The following is a 23,410-nucleotide window of genomic DNA, read 5'->3' as shown; positions in this document are numbered from 1 at the left end:
ACACACACACACAATGTCCCGGATATTGCTCTCGCCGGAAGAGAAGGGGCAGCTCTCCCAGCCATCTTGTGGCACCGTCTAGCGAGCAGTTCGCATCAAGCCTCGTAGAATCGGAGGTGAATCCCGCTGAAGGGGCGCCATCATGCCCGGACACCTGCAAGAAGGCTTCGGCTGCGTCGTGACCAACCGGTTCGACCAGCTATTGGATGACGAATCGGACCCGTTCGAGATCCTAAAGGCGGCCGAAAACAAGAAGAAGGAGGCGGCCGCCTCTGGCTCCGCCAAGACCGCTGCACAAGCCGCCAAGCAGCCGAAGAAAGAGTCACAGAAGGACAGGAAGAGCCAGCCGGCCGACAAGAAGGAAGAGTCTCAGCCTCCGGTACCCCTGAAGAAAGAAGGTAACCTTGGCGCCTCAGCCTCCTCATCTCCTTCCTACTACGCCTGTTTATTTTGGTTTGTTGCGAGCTGTCATGTGCATCTCTGAGCTAGCTACTACAGCCCCCCTGTTTGGTGTCTCCTGCATGAGGTCAACTGGAACCTGTCCTGTTATAAATTAGAGGACAAACTAAACCAACTCCTGGCATGAATTATGCATGAAGGATGGGATATCCAGTCCAGTAAATGGACACTTCTTCCGCGCACAGTCCAAAGCCCTGTGCAAAGCAGGGAGGCTGTGTCGCAGAAGAAGTTTCCATCAGCTAGGTAGGTTTACTGGCTTGTCTGCCTCTGTGTGTGATGTTGGTGATGCTGCTCCATCCATGCACTTGCCAGTTGCCACGCAGGTGGCTTCTTGTAGCATCCCCGGTGATGCTGGCTGCTGGACACAAAACTAAAACCTGGCTTCACGTTTGGCTCGTTGCTGTTGGGTGTAGATGAAATACTTGCTTGTTGCACAGAACTGAAGTTCTCAGCATCAACAAACAAGAGAGCTGAATGATGAGGGGGGCCCACTGCTAGTGCTTCAAAGTAGCTCAGTGGTGCATGCTTTGTATTGTTTTTGCTATTGTACTAGCCGGGAACTGCTGAAAGGAAAGGTAGCACTCGATGCAGAGTCGGCTGCATTTCCGTTCTGGCATTGCACATTAATGCATGACTTTCTACAGAAAATTCATCACACGCCATGAGGTAAAATTCACGTACTACTAACCACTTTTAACTTGCTGCCCCATTTGAGGCATGGCATTATAGGAGGAAATTGTCAAATATTTGATACACAAGCTCTGAACGTGGCGTGTAGGAAGCTTGATGTCTATTTCCGCTATTCGTTATTCAACGGAAGTATATAGGGCTTACGTGGTTAATACCCCAGACTGACATTTCCTGTTGTTCCCCCAACGTTGAATACTGTAACTGGTTCATTCATGATGACCTTTTTGCGTTAGGTATCCGGCGGGTCGGCCGGAGACCGGACCAGCAGGGCCAGCCTGGCTCCCAGCACCAGGGAGGACAGGGAGAGGGGCGAACTGGAGACAGGAGGCCCGATAGGAGACCCCCTCGCGAGCGGCGCTTCGACAAGCCCAGCGAGGACAAGCCCGAGGGAGGAGAATTCTCTGCAGACAAGTGAGTTGCTGTGATGAGTGATGAGATGGGAATTTTAGTGTGCTGAAATTGAAAGCCTCGGGCAGTCTGCTATGATCCTAGGATCAATGCAAGGGTGTAGGCAGAGCTTAATGTCTAACGTTAACGGTTTTTGGGGGGTATTGATTCCTACCCCTAAGATATTTGTCTATTTGCCTCAGTATTTAACATTAGCCACCCGTAACCTGCAGCTGCTGGAAACTCAATAGCTCTCCTTGGCAATAAGAGTGTAAATACCGCCAATATAGAGGCCTCAAGGAAAGATGCATAATTGCACTTTTCCACTGCATGGGACTGGCTCCACTCTACTCACTTTTGGTACCACTTAGTTAGTTTTCCACTGCAGATTGTACCATTTCAGTGTAACTGGTTGTCAAAGCATGTTCAACCCTCTGCATAAAAGTACAGAACAACTCGTCCTGAAACTTTCTCTTATTTCACCTGTACAGTCCAACAAAAACACTTTCTGATAACATTTTAGGTGAGAAATGTGTCATGCAGTTGCCTTATATTGATTAATTCATTTTACATTTGAAAAGGGTAGTCTAAACGTTTGTTTTTATTTGTGAGCTTCCATGCAGCACAGGGCGTCAATCGAATGCAATTATGTTAGTGATGATCTTCTCTGACCAATCCATGCAGTGCTTTCACATTAACCATTGATATCACCTCACTTCAGTTGGCTTGAACCTCGAGAGAGGTGCTACCGAAAAAGTTAAAGTTGAGCCAGTACCGTAATGGAAAGCTGCCATTAGTGCTACTACAGGATTGTGTATATACCGTGTCCGTAACCAACGTGCACATGCCAGAGATGTGCCACGCAAAACAAAACTATCTAGTGCAGATAGATTTGTGTATTGTAGTTGTCGCTTGCCCTGGTTTGATTTTACTGTCTGCCCTCATCGACAGGACCTACCCCTGCTTTGCATTCTCCTACGCATTACACTTGCGCACACACACACACACACACACACACACACACACACACACACACACACACACACACACACACACACATTATACAGACTAAAGGCAGGAACACATTGTACGATATGGAAGTGGTCGGGGACTCGTCGGATCGTTAAAAGTATTTCACACTACGAGGTGTCTTTCTTAAGATTGGCTGTCATAATGTTGTGGTTTTCACTACACGATTGATCCCCGAGAAGGGATCACACATTGCACAACATTTCACAGGACTCATAGCCGAGTTGTAGACGAGACGAGAGCGGCCCCTTTGGGTGTTTTTGGCCAATGGGAGGGAGTGATGTTGGGAGAATGGACATTAGCAGCATGATGCTCAGGGATTGAGAAGGATGTTTTGGTGTGTGCACTCACTCAGTGTGCTGCTGGAAGTTTGTGTGAAACTCAGTCAATAAAGTTGGAACGATAAATTTAGGATTACGTCTCTGCCAGAGGTCAACCTGTCGACCTATCTTTTCTTCTGTCAGTCGGTGATGGAGCCAAATATCTAACCTGCCAGATATTCAGAAATGCTCTGAAAGCTTGAGCCCGACAGATGCCATATTTTTTGACCAATGCCGATGTTTGACGATGAGTGCTAGACAACTGATTGCAGATGTTTAACCGATTTTTGTAATAATATAAAATAATAATAATAGCCTAAATTTCAAAAACTTCTTGCCTTCAAAACCTTTTTTTCCTTTTTTACCAATGGTCTGGGGACCACCAGTGGTCCTTGAGGGGTTTCCAGGTGGTCCCCAGCAAAATTATGAAGATTTGGTAACCAAATGGACCCTTTAATATAAGATCTTTAACTCGTGAGTGTAAAATGAAACCCAATGGATCCTTACGGGCAACAACAATATATTATAAGTTTTGGGTCTGAGTGGCTAAACGTCATCAAATGGTGGTCTAATATTACTTTTTGATCTTGCAGTGTATACCAGCCCTTACAGAGACCATTCTGCTACAGTTTATTTGATCATCAGTCGCTGCAAAACAAGAATCACACAAAAACGTTTTCCATCACCTGAAAAGTTAATCATATCTGCGACTGCACCGGCAGTTTGAAAGTGCTGTTTTACTTAAACAAAGTTGTGTGGAATGTGCACTGGCGAGGCTGTACCAAACAGTATGCTTCTACGTATTCTACTGGTCTTTTATTCATCATAATGCCTGTCATTTCTCAGCCAAAGCTAACCTTCTTTAGATAATGTGTCAATGTATATCATGTGTTAATCAGTCTGTCATTGCATTATTTTGAGTCACAGAATGTATTGCTTTTGATCATACTGTAAACAAATGTGTGTGACTGTGTGTGAACAGAACACTAGGGATGGGACAATAATCATTATTATCATTTATCGTGATTAAAAACACTCAAAATAAACTTATTGTGGAGATTTAAATTTATCGTGAAATTGTCCTCCGTCATGCACTAGGATCAATTCCCCTTTTATTTGCTGGGCTGTATATTCGGTACCATTTAAAGTTTTTAAACCCTCTATATTTGGTCATGGACCTGGAAATGACTCTATTCAACTCGATACAGTCCTGTTAGATATGGACTTAATTGTTGTGACCGAAGGTTGCAGTTTAGTATGAGAAACGGCACATCATGTCTCCGTCCGGCCGTGTACGCTTTGAGTTTGCTGCTCTGACATCACGAACCACACTAACAGAATACCTTTTATGCCCATACTGTATATATATGGGCTTAATATTGATGACTTCAGGGATCTCCATATACAGTATGGGCATGAAAGGTATCGTGTTTGTGTGGTTCCCCTGACATCACAGTGATGTCAGAGTGGCAGATGTGTAGGGCTGTCCTCGACTCAGGATTTATGAAGTCGATTCGAGTCGCGGGGGTTAATCCGACGCGTCGATGAATCGTTTTATATCGTCTACTTTGTGTTAAAAAAAAAAAAAAAAGTGTTGCTTTAAACCACGTCAACATAATACAATAATACATTAAGATGAATTGAATACACTGTGTTTTCGGTGATATCGGTGCGCGAGCACAAATGTTATCTGCATAGCAGTGTACAACCATAGAGTTAGAACACACCGTTAAAACAAATAAAACATCTCCGCTGTTTCAACTCTGCCCCGTCTCTCGGCAGCGTGCAGTATAGATGAGACATTCGGGAACGATTCCGCTCTCTTGAACGGCTCTTTTAAATGAACGATGGGATCCAGTCCGCAGTCGCGGGACACAGAGCACTGACAGAGTAATGAGTCAGTGTCGAGAACGGATTCATTTCAGAAACGGATCATAAATAGGCGGAGGCACAGCTCCCGCTAGAGCCAGCAGTGTGGACATGTCATGGACGCAAACACAGCGAAACACAATCATTCATCATGGATTACAACACTGGAACAATTCAGAAGCACTTTAATTAGAAAATGTAACTTGTAGCCTACACTTGTGTATGTTAATTTGACTTTAGAAGATTGTTTACTTCGTGGACGTGCGTTTGTGCTGTGGCAGGTTATTTAATATGGGATTTTGACAGCGTGCTTCCTCCTCTTTAACGGAACACCGTCCCGGCTCCGAATGTTTTAACGAAGCGGCGGTTCTGAACCGTTCTGGCCGTTCCGTCTCACTTTCACCCCTACGCTGGTGCGAGACAATAAATAACTGTTCGCCAATTGCTACTTCTCATTGGAAGTACATGACACCAGTCCAGCAGTGCACCGCAGTAGTAGGCTAACTGGTGATATAAAAAAATATATATTTTCGCCTCGACTCAAACAATTGGCGTCGATTCCCGGGGCTTAAAACGACGCGTCGATTTTTAGAGGACAGGCCTACAGATGTGCCGTTTCTTATATACTAATGAATGGACATGCAAAAACAATGTTTTCTTTTTCCTTGTAACTGACCTATAGTACAATTTATTCAAAGTAATCCAACTGAAATTACTTCTCTAATTGCATTATTAAGCCATATAACTTTTCATTATCTAACGATTGTCCAGGTGATGTCAAAGTGTTACCAGGCCAGTGTACATCCGATGTACAACGTCAGATGTTGCACATTAGTTGCTGAAGTACCGCTCAGAGGGTTCCAGTGTTTTAGGCAGATGAAAAATTTGAGGGAACATTCAACTGTAACTGTACCTCACATCACCTCCCTGATCAAGTCATATTTACATGCTTTCTATTAAACATCTGTTTTTGTTTCCTTTTAGGCCTTCTGGAGACCGGCCCCCAAGAGGGCGTGGCGGTGGCAGGGGTGGGCGTGGTGGAAGGGGGCGTGGCATGGGCCGAGGAGAGGGCGGCTTCGACTCCCGTGGCAAGCGGGACTTTGACAGACACAGTGGCAATGACAACAAAACGTGAGTCTTCCCTGAAATAATTGACTATTCATCACACATTGGAAAGTCTGCTCTATGTTTGACACCTACTTCTCAAAGCTAGTATTTTAACCACTTTCAAACTGATGGGCATGTCACCATAGCAATGCTTTGTGAGCTTGTAGAACGGCTATGTTTGCTGTTTGTCTTATGACAAAGTAGTATATAGGGCTTACTTAATGAGATGTGATTTCATCCAAACATGCATCATGTAAGCAATTTACCCCGAGTGAGAGGACATTATGCTCTCATAATGTCCGCAGTGAGGGTGTTATCGGACGAGGCGCAGCCGAGTCCGATAACACCCTCACTCAGGACATTATGAGAGCATAATGTCCGACCCCGAGTGGTAAATAGCTTTTCTACCACTTTTTCCCGTATACATGAAAGAAAACACATAGTTGTAACTTGCAAGGATCTTAAGTTACAATCATTATTGCCTATAAAACTTCCGCGAGACAGCAGATAGTTCCACAAACAACATCTTCTACTCACCAACAGATGGCGCCAACTCCATACTAATCCATGTGTCTAGCTTACAGCTAAGCTAACGTCAGTTAGAAGTACCGTTCCGGCCGTAAATAGAGGCTGTTCGCTTCCAGAAAGGCATAGGTTCAGAGAAAAGGGGCTTTAAAGTTGGCGGATTGCATTGGATCCAAATAAATCGGCGACGATAGTACGCACGTTAGTAAACATAGGACCGTTGCCACCGTCATTTGTTGGTTGGGGGAAAGGTGTTCCGACTACCTCCTGAAGTCCCCGGATGTACACTGAGGCGCATTGATCTCGGACACACAACTTTGCGGCAGTTGTCCTCTCATAACCTCCGGAATTTAGCCAATCAGAATCCAGTATTTGAACACGTGACTCGAAAAAGTGGTAGAATGTCTGCTCTAGCATGGTCTGGCAGTAGGGGTGTAACCATATAGTAACTCAATCGAAAAATCGATTTTAATTTGCAGTGATCTACTATATCGTTTGCAAAAGCAAAATATCGTTCTGTTTTGGCTTAGTGTCGTTTTAAAATGCAGATAATCGGTATGGAATCGTTTTGAAGTGCAAATAGGAAAAAAAAAAAAAGCAGGCAAGCAGGAAAAAAAGAGGGGTCTAATTACCTTTCCATTCCATATAGCTACTATTGGTCTATCGATAAATCTCAAGGTGCGGGTTTATATGTGTTGAAATATAATGTCCATGTATTTGCTAGAGAATCACAGCGTTTACTTATTTATATCCATAATAGATTTTTTACACGTTTCACACAGATTTAATTTATTTGCTAAATAGTTACTATATTGATTTTAAATCAATGTATTGTATCGCCATGAATGAACCAATATCGTCCATGTATCGTCAACAATGTATCGTATCGCTATTAAAATGTACAGTATCGTTGCACCTAGGCCTGGGGCGGTATGGGCATTTTGTTACCGCGATTACCGTCTTCCCATTTACCGCCGGTACTGCGGTAATTACCGCACCCCTGTATCTATTAATTAAGGTTCGGCGATAAGCCAAAATATCGCCGAACCTTAATTATCGCCAAATATTTAAATATTTAATTAACCCTGCAATATTTTGGCGATAAGCCAAAATATTGCAATCATCTTCCCACAGCCTGACTGCCCGAGTTATACTTCTCTGTACAGCACAGCGGGTCTGGCTTTCAAAGGAGCAGATCTACAAGCTCACAACACATCGCATCCACGACGCGTTCTGAGCTTTTAGATCTGCACTGTCGGGTTACCATAGTAACGTAGGCTAGCTACTTGGGCTTTTCAGACACAAACAGCTGTGTGAACAAACCAGAAGAGGACGCCGATGCGCCGCCGGACGGGCACAACGTGCGACGCGGTGGAAAAAGTAAAATAGTTTCATTTTCGGTTTTAGTCCACGCGGCCTGCGCTCCGCCAGTAATCCGTATGAATAAAAAAAGATATGCCACAACACAAGGTATGTATTAACATCCTTGTGTCGAGTGGATTACAGAGAAAGTTTATGCTGCTCCGCCATAGAGTTGTGCTCCGTACTCTACTGCCCTGTCTGTGCACTGTGTGCAGGTCTGTGTCTGAGTGACGTATGTGGCTTCCAACGTGTGGTACACGGCCCAGAGCAGAGTGGCATGGAGCGCATGCGGTCCTCGCTTCTCCCCCGTTTTAAAACTCGCTTGTTTTCCAATAAAAAATAGACCTTTTTGGAGCTGTGTGAAGCACAGGCTCTCTATACGTGGCCGTGTGGGTGTGTCTGTCTGTCTGTGTGTGTGTGTGTCTGTATGTAGCCTGAACTTCCTAAACTTCGGCACGCCACTAGTCCCACAGTTTTGCCACCACACACTCGCGCCATATGTCAAATCGAACGGCTTACTCGGGAATCGTGGGCTATTACTTTTCTAAGAGAAAGGTTCTATAGTTTAATTGATATTAATTTATTAGTGAATTAATTTTCCCCATTGACTTATAATGGGAATCGCAAAAACTCACATTCAATTATTTGTATCTCGCAAACCATAGGGGCTAGAGTTTCAAGACTTGGAGAGGAGGTTCATAATGATTTCAAGGATTAAATAAAAAATAATTGTGTCATTTGGCCACATGGTGGCGCCATAACACCCCACTTTACGTTTTGGCCTGTAACTCTTGAACCGTAGGTCGGAAAATTAAAAATATTTTTTCCCTGGATTCCTTGGGTCATGACGCATCTCCCCATATAGGCCACGCCCATTTGCGCCATGATAGATTTTCCGCCATCTTGAATTTTCTCCAAAACACACTTTTTGCTCCTTTTCCTACATATTTTCTTCAAATGTCACAAAAATCGGTACACATGATCCACACACACACACACACACACACACACACACACACACACACACACACACACACACAGCTCCACTTCACACGGGTGTGATTTTTTTGTCTTTTTACCGCGGTAAGCACAATGACACCGCGGTAGACCGCGGTTACCGCCTCCAACCCTAGTTGCACCCCTATCTGGCAGGGATTTCTGGCATGTACAATTCACAATGTTTAGTCCTGTCTTGTCCTTTGGAAACTAGATGGGATGTTTGTCGGTTTTAATACCAAAAATGACTTTGTATTTTACACTATGGCTCTTAGTTCTGAACCAGAAAGTAGAACTGCAGTCAAATAATAATAAAATTGTTAAAACTACTGTCTACTGCCATGACCTCACCCTGTCTTATGTTTTGTCATTTTGTGAGAAGCTTCGACTTCTGAAGCAAGGTCTACATTGTGCTATATTGTGGGATATCTTTATATTACAAAAGAGTAAGTGATCTACTTCCGGGTCATGTATCGCTAACTTAAATACCAAACCACTTGGCCAAGATGTACTACATATTTACTAAATATAGCTTAAAAATTCAAACACCCATGTCACCTTTGCAAGATGTCTGTATAAAATAGCCTCAAGTCGACCCGGAAACAGTTAGCCAAATAGCTAATAGTTAGCTCACAACTTTCCACTTTTGTCTTTCACCTCAATCGCAGTAACATCCGTATACACCACGTCATCGCATCACCAATACGTTTTTTTGTTTTTTTTCCAAAACCTTTTTTTTCCAAATTCTTTTTTTTCAAAAAAACTTTTTTTTTCTCAAAACTTTTTTTTTCTCAAAAAACTTTTTTTTTCCTCAAAAAACTATTTTTTTCTCAAAAAACTATTTTTTTCTCAAAACTATTTTTTCTCAAAAAACATTTTTTTCTCAAAAAAAACATATTTGCCCATTACACACACCACACTGCCGCAACATGGCGGTGAGGGCCGCACAGCGGCCTGAACTCTAGACTTTTGCGGACGGAAGGGCCGCAAACTTCTAGTGGCTTACATTGGAGGGGCTTTGTTTGGAAATCAGTGTGCATAGTATAGTATGTAACTCTTGCCTGTTAATGCGTCTCTACATTTTTTCAGTCAGAAAAATGACGAGAAGCGGGGTGGAAGTGGCTCTCACAACTGGGGCAATGTGAAGGAAGAAGCGGGGTGAGTCCTTAAACAGCAAGTCACACACTTTATCTACATGATCTTTGGAGACTACAGTATATGCCCAGATGTTATTAAGTTGCTGCCCCAGCTGGGCTTTCAAACCGCACTTTAACCATTGTTGGTCAAGGATAGAGTCCCACCTAGAATCTATTCCTATAACATGTCGCCCTCCAAGCATCTCTGTATTGTCTATATGGAGAAAGAAAGTCATTGATACAGTCAGTGGGGTCTAAGGAAAAGAACTGTAAAACATGAACCCCAGAGTCGCTATAGACCATATTCACACCGCGGCCATTTTGGATCACATGACTTCCTGGAGTAGCAGCCTGCATTACAAACCATTGTGAACAATGGAGCCATGGTCCCAAAATATGAGTTCTATTCAACAAATTTCTTTTTACCAAATTGACAAATGGGCAGATGACAACATCAACATCCCCAAAAGGATTAAATAGAAGGGTACATCCACAATATTCATGGTAGTTAGGTTGCAACCTTACTGTGTACAAATACTTGCTATCTGTGCAGTGCTTGCTCCACTATCATATTAACTATGTTGTTTAGAGATGTTACCGATCAATCGGCAATGGATCGGATCGGGCCGATCAAAGCGTGATCGGCGATAATTGGTGGTTTAGAGCAAAAGGTAAATTCACCAATCCGATCCGATCGGTGCATCCGATCAACCAGCCGTTCAGTATGCCCACTTGAAGCCATTTTGGGGTATTGATTTCCACAGTGCTGAAGGAATAATTAGTTACTGCTATGATAATAAATACATAGTAATGCTGGTAAATAACTATAAGGCAAATATATAAATGAATTCATGAGTGAATTAATTAATTAAAGTTAAAACATTAACATTTAGAAAATATAAATAATATATAAATAATAACTTGATCGGTGATTGATCGGTATCGGGTGATCAAACTTTTGTGATCGGTGCTCGGTGATCGGTTCCAAAAAACCTGATCGGACCATCCCTAATGTTAGATTGTTTCTGATTAATATGCAAAAATCACGATACAGTATTATTAACTATATGATGGCAGAGCAAGCACTAGTCTGCATACTGTAGCAAGTCTTTGTACAGAGTAACACTGCAACCTAACTACCATGAATATTGTGAATATACCCTTCTATTTAATCCTTTTGGGGATGTTGATGTTGTCATCTGCCCATTTGTCAATTTGGTAAAAAGAAATTGGTTGAATAGAACTCATATTTTGGGACCATCGCTCCATTGTTCACAATGGTTTGTAATGCAGGGCCTTGCAGGCTGCTACTCCAGGAAGTCATGTGATCAAAGATGGCCGCGGTGTGAATATGGTCTATTGTAGGTCAAACATTTAGCACAACTCCACATCAATCAGCTTTGTGTTTTGCATGGCTGCCCACAAACACATAGATTTTCAGCGCTATCCACTATTGTTTAGATTATTCCCATCCCATAACGCAAAGAAACCGTTGTGTTGGCTGTTTAGATCCCATAATCCAGATGTGACCATTTTGTCATTTTTTTCCTATTTAACTTTTCCAATTTTCAACATGAGGTCACAATATATATAGAAATGTTGTAGGATTGCAGTGTGTCACACTTTATTAAATTGTGACCCCCCCAAGGGCCAGCAGTCCAAACAGTGATTAGAGCATTTACAGCTGTAGGGTGAGATGTTCTGTCACATTGACACGGCGTTCGAGACATGTTCCACCAGTTGCAGGCCAATGATCACGATGGTGGCCTGATGCCAAAAGAAAGGGGGAAAAAAAGAGTTTGGATAGATCTCACTGTAAAAATATAAACGGACGCAGCTAGGGCTGACCCAAGAAAATCGAATATTCAAAGCTTTGTTCGATGGCACGATATTCCAACTTGAAAAAGGAAGTCAAACAATCGGCTGTTTTTCCTTTGGGGGGGCCTTACCTTGCACCTAGCTCAACTCCAGTGCAGCGTCAACTCCTCCTCACACACGTGTTAACATCAACAACAAGCCGACAACAACAAGAGCAAGCATAAAGCCATCAGAATGGTCGGCGATAATTAAAAAATCAAACCTCGGTTCGAAGTGGAGCGGTGAATTTGAGCAGCTGTACCCTATGTGAGTGAGTGAGTGAGTGTAAACTGTGCCTGTGAGTGAGTGGTGAGTGTGCCTGGCCTGCACAAAACAGCGCCCCTCCTTTAACTAGTGTTTTGTGTGTGGCCACTCAAGGTATTGCCAGGCTACGGACACGGCCAGCCAGCCACCCAGCCAGCCACCCAGCCAGCCACAGACATACCCACGGACATACCTGTTCATTGGGAGCGCTTTCACCGCTCCAAAAAAAGAAAAGGCAGCACGCTGTCACAGATAAAGCCCCAGACACCAATGTCTGAGCAACATCATCACCCATGCAACTATGCGATGCGGTCACACATTTCTGTGTCAAGCCCCCGACACCAATGCCGGTGTGACATCATGCATGCTGTTGCTGTCCTCCACATGCTGACAGAGACACAAGCTTGTTCATCAGGAAACAAACAGCGAAAATTGGATTTTACAAAACAGACCCCATCACCCATCGATCCCGTTTTAAAGAGAAAAGAAGAGCTTAAAACCAACTTGCTAGGGTTACGTGGTGTTGATGATGACAGGTTTATATCCGATCTGCAAACTCAAAACTAGTCGTGCCCGCCTAGTTGTCTGACTGAGCTTTCGGTTGATGAGTGAAACGTTAAATACATCAGCCGTCTTTACAGACACACTGCAGTGCAATTATTTACTATAGCCTACAATCTACTATTACGTTTGCGTGTTTACACATTAGGAGTTAATCTGTTATAGGGCTTGTGAGTCACGCTGCTGCTGTTGCAGCCGTGATGCATTACATTATAGACATGACATGGTTATTTCAATCCATCTTGCCGTACTGCAGAAAAACACATTTCTTATAGAAAACATTTGTATCATATTCTTCTTCTTCCTCGTTGTATTGTTGTTTTTACTGTGCAAATAGAGAGCTTTTAACACATTTCGGTTAACAACGGTTATCGGTTACAGTGATATTACTAGGTTTTCAAGGTAATGGATCCCGGGACCCACAGGTGGTCATTCAAATGGGTCCCAGAAAAGTTTTATGAGTCCTCAATACAATGTTTTCGAGCGCTGTGAGCTTGTAGATCGGCTATTTTCAAAATGTTTGCCTATTTTACAATTTGGCTAATGTTTGAACTTAGAACTACTAAAACTACTAAAACATGTGCCCCTAATGAATTCGGGCGCGCAAAATGGCGTCGGACGTCGGTGGAATCAAAACATTGACATTTCTATCGCCTGTTTAAGACTTTCTACGTGGATTTATTTGTGTTAACGTAGGATAAAGTAGGATGCTTTCACCCATGAACAATGGTGGTGTCTGGAATTTTAAAATGTTTTTCTTTTACCGCGACCCGGTAAATTATTTTAACATGGACTCCAATGGAGGCGCATCCCCGGGACCCCAGGACCATGACATGAATGAGTCCCTGGGCGACTTGAATGAGTTTTTGATGCGGGATGCGCACGTAATGACATCACTGCGGTTTAGGGGTGTCTTCTAAAAATCGACGAATCGACGCGTCGTTTTAAGCCCCGGGAATCGACGCCAATTGTTTGAGTCGAAGCGAAAATATATTTTTTTTTATATGACCAGTTAGCCTACTACTGCCAGTAGGCTACTGCGGTGCACTGCTGGACTGGTGTGGTGTCATGTACTTCCAATGAGAAGTAGCAATTGGCGAACAGTTATTTATTGTCTCGCACCAGCGTCGGGTTGAAAGTGAGACGGAACGGCCAGAACGGTTCAGACCGCCGCTTCGTTAAGGGACAGTGTTCCGTTAAGAGGAGGAAGCACGCTGTCAAAATCCCATATTAAATAACCTGCCACAGCACAAACGCGCGTCCACGAAGTAGTAAACAATCTTCTAAAGTCAAATTAACATACACAAGTGTAGGCTACAAGTTACATTTTCTAATTAAAGTGCTTCTGAATTGTTCCAGTGTTGTAATCCATGATGAATGATTGTGTTTCGCTGTGTTTGCGTCCATGACATGTCCACACACTCCTGGCTCAAGCGGGAGCTGTGCCTCCACCTGTTTATGATCCTTTTCTGAAATGAATCCGTTCTCGACACTGACTCATTACTCTGTCAGTGCTCTGTGTCCCGCGACTGCGGACTGGATCCCATCGTTCATTTAAAAGAGCCGTTCAAGAGAGCGGAATCGTTCGCGAATGTCTCATCTCTACTGCACGCTGCAGAGAGACGGAGCAGAGTTGAAACAGCGGAGATGTTTTATTTGTTTTAACGGTGTGTTATAACTCTATGGTTGTACACTGCTATGCAGATAACATTTGTGCTCGCGCACCGATATCACCGAAAACACTGTGTATTCAATTCATCTCTTAATGTATTATTCTATTATGTTGACGTGGTTTAAAGCAACACTTTTTTTTATTTTTTTTTACACAAAGTAGACTATAAAACGATTCGTCGACGCGTCGGATTAACCCCCGCGACTCGAATCGACTCCATAAATCCTGTGTCGAAGACAGCCCTACTGCGGTTATGTAACCGATAAGCTTTTGCTTTTGCTCCAGAGAATATTATTTTGACTAATCTGTATGTTAAGTTATATAGTTTTATTTGGCCTCCCTGCTGCTCCTTACTATTGAGAAATGTATATCCTGCAGCGGTAACCAGGTAACACGTCCCTGGACGTGATAACGGAGTATTGGCGCCGCACCGAGGTCATTCTTATCACGTTCCTGGACGTGTTTAGCAGCGGAAGTGTTAAGGTAAAATGTATTCGCTCAGTTGTAAAGTTTTTAGCAGTTGCATAGGGGACCTGGGTCGAATCCCAGGTAGGACATGGATAGCTTTAATTCTACACTTCGTATATGTTGTAATAATGAGTCGGAACTCGGAAGTGACACGTGTTTCTGCTCAAATTAATCGCTTAAACCCAGTATACTGCTGGCCACCTTCTGCTTTCACTCTAGACTAAATGTCTTTGTTTAAATAGCTGATCTACAAGATCATGACACATCATGTAACACATTGTGAGCTTGTAGAGTCGCTATCTTTGCCGAAATGCTTGCCTCCAGAATAGGGACTTCAGGATTATGTGTTTACGCTGTTTACAGGGTTTTTTGCAGGCCTAATGGAATTATGAGTTTTGCTCATAGTAATAACATTAAAAAGTTGACCGTGCCCCCACCAAAAAATCTAAGCTTCATTGAAACGAAAAATGTGTGCCGTGTTAAAAAACCCAAAAATGTGCAGTCTAGTGTGCATTGTGATGATCTGGGTAACATTTTAATTCACGAAGAGGGCTGCATAGTATTGCATTTGGTGAAGTGATGCAATGATAGCATTGTTCGTCTGCCTCCATACTAACTAGTAGACTTGGTTGAATGTCAAAGTATGTATAAGTGTTTATACAGCCATTTGTCAACCTTTTTAAGCTAATTTAACCTGCTTGCCTGCTTCCTAATTATACAACAGTAAACTGATAAGAGTTTTTGGGGCAGCCCCAATGAACCCTACCTGTATCATGATGATGTGTAGTGTGTACTGTATTGCCTGACTCTTGCCAGGTTCCCTCGCTATGACAACAATGTTTTAATTGAAAGATGCAGTCTTATTGAGTGCTGCTGGGTTCTTGTGTTGACAGTGAGGCTGAACAGACTGCTGCACCTGAGGCCACTCCAGAAGGAGAGGAACGCCCACCTGCTGACTCTGAGAACAAGTAAGTAACCCCTAATTAGTGTGTTTGGATAATCAGTAACACTGAAACGTGTGGTAATTCCGTACCTTAGGGGACTCACTGAACTGCAAGCGTTTTATCCCCTGTGTCATATACACGCTGAACAACTGTACAACTACTGCATTATGTTTTGGATGCCTGTCCAATTCCTTATTATTTTCATGTGTCTTTGGAAAGTATTATTCAGTGTATGTGTACTAGGGCATTCACCAAATATTTGAATATCAAAGTCACTATTCAACGTTGTTCACCAAAGTCGAATATTCGCTTATTTCGCTTATTTAATTTTTTTTAGTAGTAGTTTATAATGCTTGGCTAGATAGGAAGTCATAAGAATGTGCTGTCAATGCCCCTGGTGGATGAATTTGTTAATGCTCTATACCAGGGGTTCTCAAACCTTTTTAGGCCGTAACCCCCAAAAGAAACATATTTGAACTGGGGACCCCCACCCTTACAAGCACTTGGAATTGTAGGTATTACATTTAATGTGACTCGGTTCCGCAGATAAATATTGTGAAAATAGCATGTAGATCGGCTATTTTCACAATGTTCGCCTCTTGCTTACTTAATATTTGACAGTTTGGCCAGTCCTGTCGAATATTCGACTATTCGAATACTTTTAGGTCGAATAATTCGAATACTAAAAATCGCTATTCGTGAATGCCCTAATATGTACGTGACGTGTATTGCCTGCATGTGACTGGAAAGAATTTCCTATCACATGGACAATAAACAAACTATTGCACAGAAATATATGAAAGATATCTCAACATGCACAAATAGTGCATGTTGACAAATGCAAACAGGAATAATTAATATGGCCTCAATTTCAACTTCTGCATGCTTGAATGAAGTGGTGTGAAATACTGTAGTTAGCCTGTGCGTTTGACCACATTAAACAAGCTTTGCAGGTGCTTGCTTTCATCGCTGCATTATACTTCTTTTAGCCTTGAGTCGTCTTGTACCCTGTGATTCACAAATGAGTGTGTATACAGTATATCCAGAGGATGGCAGGCAACCACCATCAGGACACCCTGACCTACAGTAGTCGCAGACAAAAGGCTCCTCGCCGGACTGGCGCTACTGTCACAAGATCAGCCAATAGTCCTCTGAATAAGAAGTTGAGCATTTGAGTCATGAGTCCGACGTTGTCCTTTCTCCAGGGAGAATGAGGTGGAGGAGGTTAAGGAGGAAGGCCCCAAAGAGATGACTCTGGATGAGTGGAAGGCTGTGCAGGACAAGGAGCGCGCCAAGGTGGAGTTCAACATTCGCAAGCCTAACGAAGGAGCTGACAGCCAGTGGAAGAAGGGCTACGTGCTGCACAAGTCCAAGAGCGAAGATGTAAGGAAAAATGACATTTGTAGTTTTAACACTGGATGTGTTTTCCAAGACTGAAAAAGCTTGTGTGTGTGTGTGTGTGTGTGTGTGTGTGTGTGTGTGTGTGTGTGTGTGTGTGTGTGTGTGTGTGTGTGTGTGTGTGTGTGTGTGTGTGTGTGTGTGTGTGTGTGTGTGTGTGTGTGTGTGTGTGTGTGTGTGTGTGTGTGTGTGTGTGTGTGTGTGTGTGTGTGTGTGTGTCAAAACTGAAAGAGAGGGTACCTAATTTCTTGTCCTTCCTTATCAATTTCAGAGGCCTGTTGGAGCTTTGATTGACTCGTCAGAGACAGAAGAATCACACACTCTCTACCACAAGGTGTCTATACTTTCTCAGGTTTATCTTCTAACCACATAAAAAGCCAGTTTTTGTGATCTGTATTGGAAGCTTTTTAGAAAACGTGGTGTTTTAATTCCTTATAGTTGACATATCGTATCTGTTGTACAGGAACCTTTACAAACTATTACTTTTCAGGATAAAAAAAAGGGACCCGTGTTCAAATCGATACTGTGTAATTATTCACAAATTCTTGTTAATACTTTACATGTGTTAAATGTTTATAAAACCCACAACGTATCAGAAGGCATACCGATCATAGCGATGCACCAGCCAAGAAGAGACAACAAACGCAAAGGAAGAAGTAGCCGATCAGAGCGCTTTGCTTGGCCCAGTGGATGCGAAATTTAGATTTAAAAAACTCATTTGTTGATTCACTCATACAACAACATGTTTTTTTTTTTAAATGCTTCTCGGGTCAAACATTAATATGCGATTAAAATGTGATTAATTGCGATTAATTAATTACAAAGCCTCTAATTCATTTGGTTATTTTTTTAGTTAAAAGTTAAATGTTAGTTAAAATGTTAAATGGGGAGTAAACTTCCTGTTTAGGCACCAACGTTTTATCTTCTCTGTAGGGTACCGCAGATGAAGCCGGAGAGCACCACTTCCGCAAGCCGGCCAACGACATCACATCCCAGCTGGAGATCAACTTCGGAGACCTTGGCCGCCCTGGGCGTGGTCGCGGGGGAGCCCGCGGGGGCAGGGGAGGCCGAGGCGGGGGAGGCAACAGGCCGCCACGCGGCGGCGGAGGAGGAGGAGGCGGCGGCGGCGGAGGAGGAGAGGGAGGACGGCGCTCCGAAAAGGTAGCGACTGAAGCCACAAATTCCATCTACTGACACAGGGGTTCTCAGCCTTTTCAGGCTGCGACCCCCAAAATAATCATATTTGAACTGGGGACCCCCCCGCACCCTGAAGAGCACTTGGGAGTTGAGGCATTACATTTTGTTTAACAAGGTTTAATTGTGAAAATAGCCGATCTACATGCAAGGCGTTGTGAGCATGTAGATCGGCTATTTTCACAATTTCTGCCTGTAATATTTGACAATATGGAGAATGTAGAGTTTTCTTTATTTTATAGGTATTAAAAGGGTCTTAAAAGTCCTTAAATTGTCACTTTAGAAATGTGCAGATACCCTTTATACACTTATACTGTACGTTGGTTTGTTTACTGTTGAGTGAGAAAACAATGTTTCACATTAAGCTAATCATCTGGGGACCCCCGAAAATTATTTGGCGACCCCCCCCCCTGGGTCCCGACCCACAGGTTGAGAACCGCTGTACTAACATAATGTAGTTTCGATAATCACAAAAGATGTTGGCTGAAAGAAAACCCACTTGCTTAGTTGAGTTCATGTGTTAGTCGGTGACTATGTGACAGGTTGTGGTCTGTGGCAAAATGTCTTATCGTGCTTCCCTAGTCCGTGGGTCCTGTACTGACTAAACTGTTCTTTGGACCTTTTATTTATTTTTTTAGTTTACACTTCTTTCCAGTATTATTATTGTCCGTTGTAGAATGCAGTTGAAATGTTTCTCTGCTGACTGCTGAGCATCCGTTTCACTTTGTGTGGTGCTGTCCATCGCTGTTTTTGAGTTTGTGAAACTAACAGGTTGATTTTCAAAGGAATACAAGAGTGGCGTAAACCTACACCTACATTTGGGAATATATTTTCACAAAAGCGTGAACTAACGCTCTGTGTGCAGCCTGACTCTTAGCCTGTTTCCAAAAGAACCACACGATTCCTTAGTAACTGTGTTGTATCTCTGTTTTGGTTCATGAAAGTCGTTGGATGAATTGTGATTGCATTTTTTTGTCAGGCCTCTCTGTCAACGTTTGGCCGTTTTGATAAACCATACAGTAATGCAAAGATGAGTTGTTATGTTGGCTATAATGCACGACACGTTTCCTGATAATTGGAAAATGACAGCTGAGGCAGAGGTGCAGAACGTAACCCGAGTCCATTTCTAAATATTATCTGGGTTATACCATAGCCTATTACACAAGAATAAAGCTTAGTTAAGCTTCTACAGCTACTGATATGTTATAGCATGTAGTTAAATATCATGAACATTGCATGCAATGCATACAAAAATCTACAATGGTTTGTAGACTGTATACTTTATAGTTATTTTCTTATGTTGATTTAGTTTAGTGACTTTTGTACAGAGAAAAGTGGTATATAAATGGTATGTATTTGTATTCTCAAAAGACTAACCAGACGTTGAGTTAACCTAAACAAGCACTCGTCAAAATAACATTGGAACGTAACCTGTGTCTCTATATAAATAGTTGTTCTGTTGCGTAGTACACACAACGATGGGCAGATCTAGAAGATTGAATTTGTGACAGAAAAAAGCTCCAGCACCTGTAGGACACAATCCTTTTCCCGCTGGCCAGATTGACCGACGGTCTCCATGATTTGTTCACTAAAGACTACATTTAGCATTTACCCTCATGTGGCTATGATGGTTTTCTAGAAAGCAGCTTAGTGACCACAAATGCCTTGTCTGGGATTTGCATGGGAGAGGCATATGCTTTTGGAAATGTACTTGTATTTGTCTAGTTTTTCTCTTCACTCTCTTATTTACTGGACATTGTTCTCTCTCTCCCTCCGTCTCTCTCTTGTGTGCTCTCACCAGCCAAGTGGAGTGTCCGTCCCCAACGTGGATGACCCAGAGGCCTTCCCGGCCCTGGCCTGAGGCTCCTGACGCCACAGGCCCACCCCATCAGCCCTTCCGGGCCCCTCCTCTACGAGGCTTGCATGCTTTCCACATCTTCAAGTATATAAGAAAACAGAGGAGAAAAAAAGATTTTAACAATGAAAGACTGTCATCCCAATCCCATACCACCCACACCGCCAGAGGACTGAAATTTTACCCGTTTTAAAAGTACAAAAAGACAACAAAAAAAAATAAGGTGGAAAAAGGACTTCTCTTGTTACACTGAAGCAGATTATTGGTAGAAGTTTTGTATTTAGAGACATGATAGCAGGGATGTTTTCATACAGTGTTGGGTTATATTTTTTTCCAGAGATTATGCATACATTTATTTTTGTTGTGCTGCTTGAATATATGCATTTCTGCGCTTATGACTAATTTATGCTCCGTCGTATGATGGTGACCAGCACCAAAGAAAAGAGCAAGAGAGAAATCTGCGTGCGCCACCACCACATGACAAAGTATAAATTAGGCTTTAGGTTGACGTGTGCTGTCATCACCCCCTGGAACTTCCCTGCTCACTTTTTCCCATGGCTTCAACGTCAGTATTATGAGCCATCGAAGACGAGACTTTTTTCTTTTTTTTTACTTTGGGTTATTTAAACTCAAATAATATTTTGTAATCGCGGAGCGACGGAGAAACATTACTGGTGTCAAAGAAACCATTTGGTGGTTCTTCAAACAGCATCATTGTCATCACCGGAACAGTTTTCTTGGCCAAGAGATAATACATATTGTTACGCCCATTGGCACAGATGTGAGAACCATAAGGATGGAATACCCATATATCCATTTGCCTGGCAATCCATTTGCCAGGTCTGGAGGTAATGCAGGCTTCAGGGAGGAGAGGAAAGTGACTGGGAAAATAATTGTCCTCCATAATAAGTCTTTGATTGTTTGAAGAATTTATTAGAAGGTTGCATAGGAAAAGGTACAGTTTCATGCCAGTACAAATCACTGGTACAAGGTCAACCTAAAAGGAGATCCTAGTAAGCTTTTCAGCTCTCTTCGTGGCCTGCATTATCGTCTATGAGAAAATACCTTTTTATATCCGTTTATTCTTCCTCAAGTAGAACTCAAGCTCCTCTTGCCCATCTGCCCCACCACATTGGTCCGGATGTGCAGAGCATAATGTGCAAGCAAGCCACAGTTTCCCTTGTAGAGAGCAAGTTCAATAGTGTGGTAGGACGCTGTTTAATGTAAAGACAAGTTAAGTGATTAAAACGACTCAAATGGAGTTGTTCAAAGAGGTTTCCATCCCACTGGTTGAGGATGGTCTTTTCACTTATTGAATCTCCATTGTACACATCCACCCGTGTCTGCGCCATTGGGCATGGTGTAACATGCATTATGTAATAATAATTTCTAGGCCAATTTCTGTTCAGATGATAAATACTTGGGTCATTTGAAGAACAACGGAAGTGGTTTATTTGACAGCAGTAGTGTTGCTGCTGGACTTAAAACCGGTCTTGTCCTTTGAAATAGCCATTCTCAGGCATCTGCTAGAAAGAGCAGACAAGCCTTTTTCACCCATTAAGACCTTGAATTATTTGATACTTTGGCTATATACTTTGGCTATTAAATAGCAGATATACAAGCTCATATATCAAGTGCTGCGCTGCGAGCTTGTAGATCTGCTATTTTTGAAAAATTGTGAAAATGTTTGCAAATCTTTGAATATATATTTTTCAAAGTAAACTTTTGCAACTCTAATCTTTGGAACAAAATACATGTCATTTTGTGGGTCCTTGACTTGAAGTCAAAAGACATTTCGTAATGAAATCGGGTAAAAGATATTCAAAGACTTGCACAAATTTTCAAAACTTTTCAAAAATGGCAGATCTACAAGCTTGCAGCTTGAGGGATAGAGGTTTGCGCCCATCTGCTATTTTTTAATGGTTAAAGCATAAAATGATGGTTAAAGTAATAATGCGTTCCAGGTCTAATGGGTTAACTGGGTACTTCCCCCTCCCAGGTGATACACGCCGACGTGAAAGTGAAACTACACTACAGTTAGGAAACTTGTACTATTTGAAATTGCTTGAACATGTATTTTTGCTCTTCTCCTGACTGTCCATCCCTTTTTTGCTAAGCACACCTCCAGGATGGATAAACGGGGCAAAGTGGCTTCCTTCTAAAGCTTGGTATTCTTCTGCTTGTTGTGCAGTGAAAGTGATGCCTCTCTCCCCATCTTCTGTTGCTAGCTTGACTCTTTTGAAGTCTTTTCTCTGTGGACCAGTGGTTTAGTAGGCCATTTCTCCCCCTTGATACACATGTTATCTGGTGTTTTCAGGGCATCCAGGACCCAATGATGTGTATCTCTAGGCTGGTCCTTTTAGGTCATACGGACTGTACTGCTAGTCGTTTTAGGACCACTAAACAAATGTTTTATTTTTTGTTTTGTTTTTTAAGGACATATTTGTGTGCGCGTGTGTGTGAGTGAGTGTGTGCGTGCGTGCGTGTGTCTGTATGAGAAAGTTACTTAGAGTTAAGTATTCCTCTGCTATGAATTTAATGGCCATTATCTCAAATGATAAGCTGCAGGTTATATGCAGCATGGCTTTTGCCTGAAGTAGATATTGTATTTTTGAGAAGTGGTTGTTTCTATCTAGGTGAGAACGATAGGTAGGACTGTGGACATATCTTGCACTTAGAGTATCAGTAAAGTCTTTATAGAGCTTGGAAGCACATGGTTTCTATCAACACCAGTACTCTGAAGATTGTTTTTCCCTCTTGTAATCATATTTGCTATGATGCTTTTTTTTAAATTATCAGTAAAGCAGCACCACTGCATAATTTGTCTGAATTAAATGTCATTGTGGAGCATATCGAGGGGCTACAGAATGTAATGTAGGCTAAACTGGGTTTCAAGCCACCTGCTTCTGCATTTCCAGTGAGCATTTTATTTTAAATGATGTGGGTGTGATATTTCTGATAGTGGGTGGGTGGGGGTCATGTATAAACGGACAGGTGTAAGTGAATCAAAAGCTTTATATTCTGTGCTCTGGAAAGACTCGCTGGTAATGCACCTTGGCAGACGGCTGGGTGTAGACTTCTTGTAGGACCGTTCGAGCCACTTGACTGCAGAACTTCTCTGCAAACATCCCTGTTCTAATGAATTGCTTTAGAGGTGTTCCATGTATTCTGCCCACAGCTGTTGGGTTGTGTGAAATCATTACTGTGATTTTAAAGGTGTAAACAAATGATTTGTGGCCTCTTTATTGTCTCTTAATAAACTGAAATATATGTATTTATCTGGCAGACATTTGCCAAATTTACTCCTAGTGTATAGA

General features: G+C 42.5%; 1 protein-coding gene across 2 annotated transcripts; it reads left to right on the top strand.

Annotated features, from left to right (window-relative positions):
* The first annotated feature begins 46 nt into the window (after positions 1–46).
* Positions 47–23,367, top strand: LOC308284616 (SERPINE1 mRNA-binding protein 1-like). Of its 2 annotated transcripts, XM_080725295.1 has the most exons (9): positions 47–398; positions 1,383–1,560; positions 5,739–5,885; positions 9,834–9,902; positions 15,596–15,670; positions 16,852–17,029; positions 17,316–17,378; positions 17,978–18,205; positions 20,040–23,367. In XM_080725295.1, the coding sequence occupies exons 1-9, from the start codon at positions 143–145 to the stop codon at positions 20,097–20,099; spliced, it is 1,254 nt and encodes a 417-aa protein (XP_080581421.1). In that variant the 5' UTR covers positions 47–142; the 3' UTR covers positions 20,100–23,367. The 2 variants fall into 2 exon arrangements, with proteins under 2 accessions (XP_080581421.1, XP_080581422.1); XM_080725296.1 differs by lacking the exon at positions 9,834–9,902.
* Positions 23,368–23,410: the final 43 nt, after the last annotated feature.

Source organism: Nannobrachium achirus (genome assembly GCF_963921795.1).
Source record: "Nannobrachium achirus genome assembly, chromosome: 5".
In the NCBI taxonomy this organism is placed as follows: domain Eukaryota; kingdom Metazoa; phylum Chordata; class Actinopteri; order Myctophiformes; family Myctophidae; genus Nannobrachium; species Nannobrachium achirus.
This window is presented reverse-complemented; position numbering and strand designations above follow the sequence as displayed.